The 12,899-nt window shown below is 44.8% G+C and overlaps 1 protein-coding gene across 1 annotated transcript in view; it reads right to left on the minus strand.

Annotated features, from left to right (window-relative positions):
* The window catches only part of LOC143988168 (zonadhesin-like), a 127,454-nt gene that overhangs the window by 75,401 nt on the left and 39,154 nt on the right, over nucleotides 1-12,899 (minus strand). The window contains exon 2 of the mRNA XM_077487527.1: nucleotides 7,485-7,768. Within this exon, the coding sequence (XP_077343653.1) occupies nucleotides 7,485-7,768 (284 nt within the window). The remainder of the gene's footprint in view (nucleotides 1-7,484; nucleotides 7,769-12,899) is intronic.

A 12,899-nucleotide genomic window follows, 5' to 3' on the forward strand; every position in this document is an offset into this window, starting at 1 on the left:
CCCTGCAAATACTCTGCAATTCCCTGCAAATACTCTGCAATTCCCTGCAAATACTCTGCAATTCCCTGCAAATACTCTGCATTGCCCTGCAAATACTCTGCATTGCCCTGCAACACTCCGCATTGCCCTGCAACACTCCGCAATGCCCTGCAACACTCCGCAATGCCCTGCAACACTCCGCAATGCCCTGCAACACTCCGCAATGCCCTGCAACACTCCGCAATGCCCTGCAACACTCCGCAATGCCCTGCAACACTCCGCAACGCTCTGCAATACCCTGCAACACTCTGCAACCCCCGCCGATACCCTGCAACACTCTGCAATGCTCTGCAACCCCCGCCGATACCCTGCAACACTCTGCAATGCTCTGCAACCCCCGCCGATACCCTGCAACACTCTGCAACACCCGCCAATACCCTGCAACACTCTGCAATGCTCTGCAACACCCGCCAATACCCTGCAATGCTCTGCAACGCAGTACTCTGCAACACCATGCTCTGAGATACCCAGCCATAGTCGGTGATACCCTGCAATATCCAGCCATAGACATCTCCCGCCGCCCTCCGCCCTCCGGTGCTTCTACCGAATCGCTAATACGATCAAAGCCAGAATCTTTTTTTTTTTCAGGCTTCCCAGCTTAGAGGTGAGATGTGGGTCTTATTGACCCCACATCTCACTGTAAAGAGGACCTGTCATGCCATATTCCTATTACAAGGGATGTTTACATTCCTTGTAATAGGAATAAAAGTGATCAAAAAAATTATTTTTGGGGAAAAAAATGTCAAACTAAAATAAATAAAGTAAAATGAACAATAAAAAAAAATGTTTTTTTTAAAGCGCCCCTGTCCCCATGTGCTCGCATGCAGAAGCGAACGCATGCGTAAGTCCCGCCCACATATGAAAACGGTGTTCAAACCACACATGTGAGGTATCGCTGCGAACGTTAGAGCGAGAGAAATAATTCTAGCCCTAGACCTCCTCTGTAACTCAAAACATATAACCAGTAAAAAAAAATGTAAATCGTCGCCTATGGGGATTTTTAAGTAGCGACGTTTGCCGCCATTCCACGAGCGTGTGCAATTTTGAAGAGTGACATATTAGGTATCTATTTACTCAGCGTAACTTCATCTTTCACATTATGCAAAAATTGGGCTAACTTTACTGTGTTTTTTTTTTTTTAAGCACAAAACAGTTTTTTTTCCAAAAAAAAGCATTCGAAAAATTACTGCGCAAATACCGTGCGAGATAAAAAGTTGCAAAGACCACCATTGTATTCTCCAGGGTGTTTGCTAAAAAAACATATATAATGTTTTGGAGTTCTATGTAATTTTCTAGCAAATAAATGATGATTTTTACATGTAGGAGAGAAATGTCAGAATTGTCCTGGGTGCTCCAGAACACCTGATGGCGCTCCATGCATGTTGGGCCTCTGTATGTGGCCACGCTGTGTAAAAGTCTCACACATGTGGTATCACCATACTCGGGAGTAATAGCAGAATGTGTTTTGGGGTGTAATTTGTGGTATGCATATGCTGTGTGTGAGAAATAACCTGATAATATGACAATTTTGTGAAAAAAAAAAAAAAAAAAAAGTAAAAAGAATCTTGATTTTGCAAAGAATTGTGGGAAAAAATGACAACTTCAAAAAACTCATCATGCCTCTTACTAAATACCTTGGAATGTCTTCTTTCCAAAAAGGGGTCATTTGGGGGGTATTTGTACTTTTCTGGCATGTTAGGGTCTCAAGAATTGAAATAGGCCGTCAGTCCTTCAGGTGTGATCAATTTTCAGATATTGGCACCATAGCTTGTGGACTCTATAACTTTCACAAAGACCAAATAATATCCACCAATTTGTACTTATTTTTACCAAAGATATGTAGTAGTATAAATTTTGGCCAAAATTTATGAAGAAAAAATTACTAATCTGCTAAATTTTCTAACAGAAACAAAGAAAAATTCGTTTTTTTACAGAATTTTCGGTATTTTTTCTTTTATAGCACAAAAAATAAAAAACCCAGCGGTGATTAAATACCACCAAAAGAAAGCTCTATTTGTGTGAAAAAAAGGACAAAAATTTCATATAGGTCCAGTGTTGCATGACTGAGTAATTGTCATTCAAAATGCGAGAGCACCGAAAGCTGAAAATTGGTCTGGTTATTAAGGGTGTTTAAGTGCCCAGTGATCAAGTGGTTAAGAGGCATTTTCTGGCAGAAAAACAGTAATTGCTCCTAAACACATACACAAAAATGCTCTATATTAGGGTTTTTTTCTGTAAAAGGAACTGGCATTTTTTTAAGTCCAGTATGCATGGACCCTTAAGTAGTTACAGTACCAGATTTATTTTCTTTGGGGATAAAGTTGGATAAAATATATAAAAGCTGACCTTTGTAAGCACCTCTGCCAGTGTTAAATGTTTTGTCTCAACCATTAACTGCAACTTTTGCAGGACAGCTTGTTCTAAAAAAATAACAGGCTTACTGATATTATCACCAGGTGAAAATAAGGCCTGGTTCACACCTATTCATTTTTAGTGCGTTTTGCAGAAACACACTACAGTCCATTTAACATGGTTTCCTATGGATGTAGTTCACATCTGTGCATTTTATAGAAAATGCCAGGGACTTTTTTCTGTTTTTTGGTTCCATAGACTTCAATGGATCAAAAATGTGTATTGAAAAACACAAAATGCACCTGCAATGTGCAAACTTCAACCTGCATAGGTGTGAACCAGGCCTTAGGCCGCGTACACACGGGCGGACTGTTCGCCCAACTTTGTCCGCTGAACAGTGTTTGGGCGGACAGTCTGCTCGTGTGTGGGCTTTCAGCGGACAGTTTCAGCGGACAGTTTGACGGACAAAGTCTTTCGGAAATTCCGAAAAACTGTCCGCTGAAACTTTGTTTGAGCGAACAGTCCGCCCGTGTGTAGGCTACTTTCGAAATGAGCAAACTGTTCCCGCTCGGAGGGAAGTCTGCTCATTTCGAGCGCGTGTGCAGGTAGGCGGGGCCCGCGACGGAGACGTCGCGGGCTCCGCCGCCTGGAATGCACTTAAAGGGGAACCCCAACGCCGAAAAAAATCGGCGTGGGGGTCCCCCCAAAGTCCACAACAGACCCTTGTCCGAGCACGCTACCCGGCCGGCCAGGATAGGGGGGCGAGCGAGCGCGCCCCCCCCTCCTGAGCCGTACCAGGCCGCGTGCCCTCAACATGGGGGGGTGCCTTGGGGAAGGGGGGGCCGCGCGGCCCCCCCACCCCAAAGCACCTTGTCCCCATGTTGATGAGGACAAGGGCCTCTTCCCGACAACCCTGGCCGTTGGTTGTCGGGGTCTGCGGGCGGGGGGCTTATCGGAATCCGGGAGCCCCCTTTAAGAAGGGAGCCCCCGGATACCGGCCCCCCACCCTATGTGAATGAGTATGGGGTACAATGTACCCCTACCCATTCACCTGTAAAATAAAAGTACCCAAAAAAAAAAAACACAACACACGAGAAAAAATATTTTATTGCACAGCTCCGGGGGTCTTCCGTCTTCGGGGGTCTTCTCGCCGGACTCCTCCGCTATCTTCTTGTAGCTCTTTTACTAGCGGAGGAGTCCGGCTTTCTTCCTCCCCGCCGCCGGCCTCTTCTCCCGACTTCGGGGGTCTTGTCCCCCTCTTCGGTTCTTCTGCCGGGCCACCGCGCCTTCTTGTAGCTCTTTTACAGGCGGTGGCCCGGTCTTCTGTCGCCGCCGCTTTCCGTTCTTCTGCCGGGCCACCGCGCCTTCTTATAGCTCTTTTGCAGGCGGTGGCCCGGTCTTCTGTCGCTGATGTCGCCGTCGCCGCCTTCCGTTCTTCTTCTTCTTCTTCTCCAGGAGATGTTGACACGACGCTCTCTCCGGCCGGAATGCCAGAGCCGCCCTGCGCTGCCACTTATATAGTGACAATGGGGCGGTGTCACATGGTATATGTCACATGGGTTGGTCACATGGGTTGATGTCACATGGTGACCCCGCCCCCTTACGATGTCATAGTCCCCATGTGACATCAACCCATGTGACCAACCCATGTGACATATACCATGTGACACCGCCCCATTGTCACTATATAAGTGGCAGCGCAGGGCGGCTCTGGCATTCCGGCCGGAGAGAGCGTCGTGTCAACATCTCCTGGAGAAGAAGAAGAACAAGAAGAAGAAGAAGAACGGAAGGCGGCGACGGCGACAGCGGCGACAGAAGACCGGGCCACCGCCTGCAAAAGAGCTATAAGAAGGCGCGGTGGCCCGGCAGAAGAACGGAAGGCGGCGGCGACAGAAGAGCGGGCCACCGCCTGTAAAAGAGCTACAAGAAGGCGCGGTGGCCCGGCAGAAGAACCGAAGAGGGGGACAAGACCCCCGAAGTCGGGAGAAGAGGCCGGCGGCGGGGAGGAAGAAAGCCGGACTCCTCCGCTAGTAAAAGAGCTACAAGAAGATAGCGGAGGAGTCCGGCGAGAAGACCCCCGAAGACGAAAGACCCCCGGAGCTGTGCAATAAAATATTTTTTCTCGTGTGTTGTGTTTTTTTTTGGGTACTTTTATTTTACAGGTGAATGGGTAGGGGTACATTGTACCCCATACTCATTCACATAGGGTGGGGGGCCGGTATCCGGGGGCCCCCTTCTTAAAGGGGGCTCCCGGATTCCGATAAGCCCCCCGCCCGCAGACCCCGACAACCAACGGCCAGGGTTGTCGGGAAGAGGCCCTTGTCCTCATCAACATGGGGACAAGGTGCTTTGGGGTGGGGGGGGCCGCGCGGCCCCCCCTTCCCCAAGGCACCCCCCATGTTGAGGGCACGCGGCCTGGTACGGCTCAGGAGGGGGGGCGCGCTCGCTCGCCCCCCTTTCCTGGCCGGCCGGGTAGCGTGCTCGGACAAGGGTCTGTTGTGGACTTTGGGGGGACCCCCACGCCGATTTTTTTCGGCGTTGGGGTTCCCCTTTAAGTCCATTCCAGGCGGCGGAGCCCGCGACGTCTTCGTCGCGGGCCCCGCCTACCTGCACACGCGCTCGAAATGGGCGGACTTGCCTCCGCCTTACGTGGGCGAGTCCGTTCATTTCAAAAGTTGAGCGAACTGTTTGGCAAACAGTTCGCTGAAACAGTCCGCTCGTGTGTGGGCAAGTCCGCTCATGCAAATTTTGAGCGGACTGTTTGCCGAAACTGTTTGACGAACAAGGTTGGGCGAACAGTCCGCGCGTGTGTACGCGGCCTTAAAGGAAAGAAACTAGTGCAGCCACTACACCTAATGCGCCTACACCTAATGTCGCGTACACACGACCGGACTTTCCAGCAGACTAGGTCCGACAGAATCAGTCCGTTGGACAATCCGATCGTGTGTGGGCTAATCCGATCATTTTTCATTGAAAAAAAATCAGATGGACCTAGAAACAGAACATGTTTCAAATCTGACCAACGGACTCAATTTCTATTGGAAAAAAACGTTCGTCTGTATGCTGGTCCGACAGACCAAATACGACGCAAGGGCAGCTGTTGGCTACTGGCTATTGAACTTCCTTTTTTAGTCCCGTCTTAAATCATCACGTTCAAAATGAATGGACTTTCGAACGGACTTCCTTGTGTGTGGGCAAGTCCGATCATTTCAGGAAGTCCGTCGGAACTCCGTCGAAAGTCCGTCGGGAAGACCGTCGGACCTAGTCAGTCGGAAAGTCCGGTCGTATGTACTCGGCATAATGCGTGATTCACATCTATGCATGTTGCCTTTGAGCGTTTCTGCAGTTCTTTTTGCGGTGCTTGCCACATTTTTGGACACGCGTTTTTACAGCGATTTTGCCATGATTTGCGGGTTTTTTTACACTGTATATAGCTGGTTGCTAAGGAGGGGGCCGAGAAGCCGGCCGCCACGTCCTTAACAACCGATGAGCCATCAGCTGTCAGCTGGCTTCCCTCTCAATGTAAAAAAAAAATGCCGGCTAAAACAAATCGTGAAAACAAATAGCGTGGGGTCACCCCACAAGTCCATACCAGGCCCTTGGATCTAGTATGGATTCGGACGGGACCCCCACACACCAAATTTTTTTGCCCCAAAGCACCCATCCCCCCATGTTGAGGACATGGGGTCTGGTATGGTTCCGGAGGGGGGGCGCTCGCTCGGATTTTGGGGGGACTCCCACGCCATTTTATTTTAAAATTTTGGTGTGTGTGGGTCCCTTCCGAATCCATACTAGACCCAAGGGCCTGGTATGGACTTGGGGGGGACCCCACGCTGTTTTTTTTCACAATTATTTTTTTAGCCGGCATTTCTTTTTTTTTTTTACATTGAGCAGGAAGCCAGCTGACTCATCGGTTGTTAAGGGTGCAGCTGCTTGCTTCCCGATCCCTTCCTAGCAACCAGCTATATACAGTATAAAAAATGTAAAAAGAAAACAAATCGTGGAAAAAAAATAAAATAAAATAAAAATCGCTGTAAAAACACGGTACTTGCGTTTTTTGGATGTGGGTCCATTGAATTCTATTACATGCAAAACGCTGTATTTTGCGGGGAAAAAAGTCCCCGACCTTTTCCAAAAACGCAGAGGCACAAAAATGCATTGATGTGAACATGTTCCATAGGAGCCCATGTTAAAAAATGTCTCTGCATTTCTGCAAAATGCATCAAAAAATGCATTAGTGTGAATCGAGCCTAAGAATTGGTAAGCTTCAGTATAATAAATGTTTGTTTTTGGGTTTAATACCGCTTTAACACATTGAGCACAATAAAATAAAACAATTCCCAGTAAACTGTTTGTTCTTCAGCCAGCAGTTGCAGTTTACAACTTACAAAGCTCCCGACTCCTGATCTCTCCTTCCCTAAAGAGTTACCAGTGGAAAGGGCAGTCTCCAACTTGTCTTATAGCTTGGAGAATGGAAGAGGGAACTGGAGGGAGAAGGGGAGTGCCTTGCCATGCTAGGCTATGGGTCTGTGTGTTTTTATTGCAAACAAAGATAGAGGGAGACACAGTCCTAGTCTCTGCATACAAGAGTGGCTCCAGAGGACACTGCAAGAGAAAGAGCCACCTTGAAACAGGAAACGTCGGGCAGCAGTCATGGCATCAGTTTAAAATGTAACAATGGCAAGGAATTAAAGATAAATAATACTCGATAAGCTATTCAATCAACAGCTGAAAATGATTTAATATCACTTTTTATGTCTATATAGGCAAAGTTTTCTTTATCTTCTGTGTCAGTTTTATTGGACTTGTCTTTGAATGTCATTCTACATCCTTTTATTAATGTACACTACTGCTTAATATGTTTGGATTTTATAAATAAATGCTACTACTAATTATTATTAGTAGTAGTATATTAGTATATGTACTGTCCAAAATGGAGTATAGAATGTTATACAATAATTTGAAAATACAATATAAAGCATAATTACTCAGAGGACACTATTATGTTATTATTTTATCTAATGTATATTTTTATACAGTATTTGTATTTAAGCTTATAAAGAAAGGTCAATTTGTGTGTAGTAAGGTCATACCTAGTACCAGTGGTGACATTCCAGCTGTTGCCATAACTTGATGAATCAGTCTCTTTCCCTCCATCTGGATTCAGGTTGTCATCATTCCTCAGTCCATTGTAATTAGCACATATTCCACACACTTTGTTTTTAAAAATTGTGGATAGAGTCACTTCAACTCTGTGATGTCCATCATATTTCACCCGCAGGCCAAAGGCAGCTATCACTTGAACATACTGACCACTCAGTCCAACAGACACATCTGGGAATAAGCTCAGTGGAAGTTTCTGGACAATTTCATCCACCTAAGACATAAGAACTTATAAGAATAAAAAATATAGGAACTGTCACTATTGGCTTTTTTTTTTTTAGGAACAAATTCCTGCTTTTCATCACTGGGTAGGTCACTGACCTGGAACACATACAGTATGCAGTCCCATCCACTTACCCACATGCTCCACATTGCACAACTCCATTGCTGTGGTCTAGGCAAATGAGGAAGCCTATGCATATATATCATGCATTTGATCTCACTGTTTAAAGTGGTAGTAAAGTCTGCTTTGGGATTTTTATCTACAGGTAAGCCTATAATAAGGCTTACCTGTGGGTGAAATGTGCACCGTTTAGGAGATGTTCACCCTACATGCAGCCGGAGACTTCACCTGCGCATACGCTCTGCAGGTCCGGCATCTTGGAGAGAGATGGAGGAAGATGGAAGCCCTCAGCAATGACAGCATGCCACTGGAAGGCTTTGTTCTAAGGTAAGTATTTCATAATGTGCTATTTTGCGATGCATACTAGCACATTATGCAATTGCCTTACATTTGTTTTTTGGTGTTTTTTTTTTTAAACTGCCATATAAACAAGGAAAGCAGGGGGAGAGGTAACTAGCCTCAACGGGACTTTTAACGGTATCAAAAATTACATATAAAAAAAAAAAAAAAAAAAAAAAATCGCATAGCAATCAAAAAAAGTTTTTTTTAGAAACAAATTTTCTTAAAGATTTATTATACAAAAACATAACAGATTTTGCTAAAACAGCACCATGAATACAGATATACATCCATACAATACATAGAGATCTGGAAGAATCATTTGTGAACTCAGTCAATGTAGTATGACATGTTTCACTCGGTAAATTAAACTGCCATAGTTTACTAACACTTTAAAGTGGAATCCAGCAAAAAAAGCCATGCTTGCCCATCACTTCACTATCCTTAGCATAACTCACAACAGCATGTGAGAGAAAATGTGCCCAAAGTAATTATTTTTATTGGAAAAGGAACCCCTTCTATTGACCACCAATGCAACAGAAAAATTCTTCACCAATGTAAGGAGGTCAATTACACTATTCACCTATGTATCAGGATTATTTCTGTTAGCTGCCAATATAACAGGGGCAACAACACTGATCACCACAGCAATTAGGGCTCTTTTACACTATTCACAAATGTAGAGGCATTTATAGTGACCACCAACATGATGGGAGCTTCCTGTCTTCCCTCTCCCATTGCACCCGAGAGAGAAAACAGGAAGTATGAGGAGCGGACTCCTCCATCGCCACTGGAAGGACACACCGCAGGAGAGGACAACACAACACAGTCATCAAGGTAAGAGCCGCTGGTGTGCTCCCATAGAGGGGGGGGGGGGGGGGGGGGGGAGGACATCTGTAACATTTTTTAAAGCTGCTGGATTTTTTTGTGGTTTTCTTTCTCTCTGAACGATTGAGCCCACCCCTGCCTGTCCAGAATACCGAGAGCTCTGCTGCTCTGATCTGCAGCTTTCCTGGGCAGCTGCAACTTTGCTCTCCCTCCCGCACTAACTTTGGGCATAACAGCAAGTAGGAGAGCTGTGCCAGTGAGTACACTTGATATCACATGGCTCCAGCATGTCCCTGACAAAACTCTAGCCATGCTGCCGCAAAACAGAAGCCTCTGATCCTTCCCATGCGCTCCCCCCTCCTCTCTCTGTGCTTGATAATGGAGGTGAAGTCCTCTCCAGCCAGCTACTGTCTCTGATGTTCTTCCAACCACTGCACGGTGCCTCTCTGATCCTCCCCTGTGTTCTCCCCCTCCTCTACTTGGGCTTGATAACAGAGGTCACTATGGCTCCTTTTCAGCCTCACAGACTGCACACCTCCCGTCCCTGCTTTCTCTGCATGCCTGGTTGCTGTGAATCTCCCTGAGATCCATCAAACACCACAGTAGTAGAGGGGGCACATTTAGGGACGGTTCACACTGTTGCGATGTCAGACATCACATGTGATTCGCACCCCTCACTGCTTTGCAAATCTCATGTGATGTATGTGTGATGCAAATGGATGAAATTGCATTCGGACCAAACTCACACAGGACCCATTTTTTGGTCCGCACCAGAATCGGATCACACGAGTGTTCACACCACTGTGATCCAATTCCTGTCCAAATTCACAGTTCACACTGCGATATGCAAACTTTAGTGGAGGTGTCATTAACATTGTATTGACACCCCCAGCAGTTTGCAAAGGGCAGTGTGAACTGCCTGCGAGTTGTATGCGATGCAGGAACCCATACTGGATTTGCAGGGTTCCTGCATCGCTGCAGTGTGAACCGAGCTTAAGAGTATCTGTTTTGCTCAGCAGTAGCCACGCCTGTCATCACAAATTCTGTCATCACAAATTCTGGCCCTGCTACCCGCACTACCTGCAATTTCTGCGGGGAAGCAAGCAGCGAGTACTTCTGGCTCCCTTGCCAGCCTGGGCAACCACAACTCACAAATGGCTGTCAGTAAAACACTTTGGGGAAAAAAAAAGTCTGATTCTGAACTGTGCATGCGCAGTCTGATGCCAGCCGTTTAGAGAACGGCTGGGCTCAGATTAGGCAGTGGGAAGTGGTTTAAATTCACACACCCCACCACACAAGTAGAGACTGAGCCCAGCAGTTTACTAATCGGCTGGCTCCAGACTGCGCATAATGTTAAAATAAATTGAACATTAAATATAAAAAAAATAAAATGAAATTGTAAAAAAAAAAAAAAAAAAACCCTTAAAAAAAAAAAAATCAGACTGGATGGATCCCTGGAGTCCTAGAGAGAGACGCACAGTGGGAGCTAGATCTTTGCAATGATCCTATGGGGAGGGTTATCTGCCATTTTAACCCCTAATTTGGTTAGAGGCGAGTTCTGGCAGTGGTGGCTGTGCAGCAGTCAAGCTGGAGTTGATTCTTGTTGCATTAGTTCATCTTAGGCCTCATGCACACGAGACGCTGTTAAACGCGTGTTCAGAGGCAGTTAGACACTTTTTTCAACTGCCCCTGAACTCATTCAATGTTATCCTATGTGTCCATGTACACAGTCTCGTTTTTTGTTGTTTTTATGCAGTTGCGCTTAACCTAGTTTTTCCAGAAGCACAAAAATGGGTTCAGACATTTCCACGTTTCAGACGCAAAACGTGGCTAAACGCGGGTACGCGTTTGCGTTTATAAGCGTTTTTAAAGGAACCCAATTTTTTGGACCTGAAAACTCAGAAATATGATGGAGAACCATAGAAAACAATAAAAAAAAAGTTTAAATTTTTTTGTAATTACTTAATATAATTCATAGAGCGTATTTACTTTGTGATACAATCCCATAAAATCTCTAGTGTTTCCAGTAGCTTGGACAATGAGGAATGCCTCCACTTCTTTGCCCCTAACCCTCATCCAATTTCTAATCTAATCAGTGACTCCACCTAGTTTGGCCAAACCATAGCATTGTCTTTTTTTCATATAGAAAAACCTGCATACCAATGTCTAGTCAGCCCAAACTCCCACCATGTTTCCATGTTGAACACCCATCCTTCATGGAACTGAAAAACTTTTTTCCACAAGCCACCCCCCTTCCCCCAAGCTAGGCTTGTCCACACCTTGGATTGTGATTAGCAAGTTGATCAGCTTGGAAGACGCATCTCTGAAAATGACTTCCGATGTAACCCAAAACTAATTAATTGAAGTAATTCAGAATCACATGCAATTATGGGACAAATCCCATATGGCAGAAATAGTTTAAAAAAAACATGCTTTGAGAGCTTGGGGAGGGTATACATGAGGTTATATTTATAAACGCTTATAAACTCAAAACGCGGCTAAACGCGGCATGCAAACTCGGCAAAACGCTCATTTCTAAACGCGCGTTTCAGCTTTTTTTTAGCAGAGTTTTCACCGATGTCTTGTGTGCATGAAGCCTAATAAGTTATTAACTTTCTAGGACTCAGGTTTATTTATATTTAATTGCCCAGGAGCACTTTCTTGGAATCTGTTTATTACACTTTAGGCTGGATTCACACCTATACATTTTTAGTGCTTTTTGCATCTTACAGATTTGCACTACAGTCCATTTAACATGGTCTCCTATGGAACACGTTCTGTAGTGCAAATCTGCAAAATGCAAAAAGCACAAAAAATGCCTACGTGTGAATCCAGCCTTAGGCTTGATTCACACTAATGTGTTTTTTGATGCATTTTGCAGAAATGCAGGGAAATATTTTAACATGGGTTCCTATGGAACATGTTCACATCAATGCATTTTTGTGCCTCTGCGTTTTTGGAAAGCGTCGGGGACTTTTTTTCATGCAAAATGCAGTGTTTTGCATGTAATAGAAGTCAATGGACCTGCATCCAAAATGCAAGTACCGCTTTTTCCTGTGTTTTTGCCGCGATTTGCGCTTTTTTATTTATTTTTTTGCTTTTTTTACACCGTATATAGCTGGTTGCTAAGCAACTGTAAAAAAATAAAAAGCAAAACGCGGCAAAAACACGCGTCCTAAAACGTGGCAAACACCACAAAAAGCACTGCAGAAACACTCAAAAGCAACATGCATAGATGTGAATCGAGCCTAAGGCTGGATTCACGCCTATGCATTTTTAGTCCTTTTTGCATTTTGCAGATTTGCACTACAGAACGTGTTCCATAGGAGACCATGTTAAATGGACTGTAGTGCAAATCTGCAAAATGCAAAAAGCAAAAGGTGTGAATCCAGCCTAAGTGTGGATTTATATCGGTTCCTTTTTTTTTTTGTTAAGTTAGTTGGAATATTTTTATTTATTTGGAATACACAAGAGTATTTTATTTTTTTGTTTAATAGCGTTTTAATGTGAAACAATTTGCACTGTAGCACTTTGATAATTTGATCATTTATATATGAATTTTTGAGGTTTGGATTACTAAAGATGCGGTTTAATTAATAACCACTTGGTAAAATTTAAGGTGTAATTGACAATGTAATAATAGAAATAATGCGCTTCAATCATCCTGACACTACAACAACCATGGTGCCAGGATGATTGAAGTGATAACACCAGGTGTTTGGAGTATCTTTATCTGCTGATTGTTTAACTTTATAAAATACACGTTTCTATTGTTGTGCAGGATCTGGGTCTGCTGTCTCTCCCTCCTTCTGAGACGCTAACCACACCACCTTAG

The sequence above is a fragment of the Lithobates pipiens genome, unplaced genomic scaffold, assembly GCF_037356315.1.
Source record: "Lithobates pipiens isolate NorthernLeopardFrog02 unplaced genomic scaffold, aLitPip1_a1.2 Scaffold_18, whole genome shotgun sequence".
In the NCBI taxonomy this organism is placed as follows: domain Eukaryota; kingdom Metazoa; phylum Chordata; class Amphibia; order Anura; family Ranidae; genus Lithobates; species Lithobates pipiens.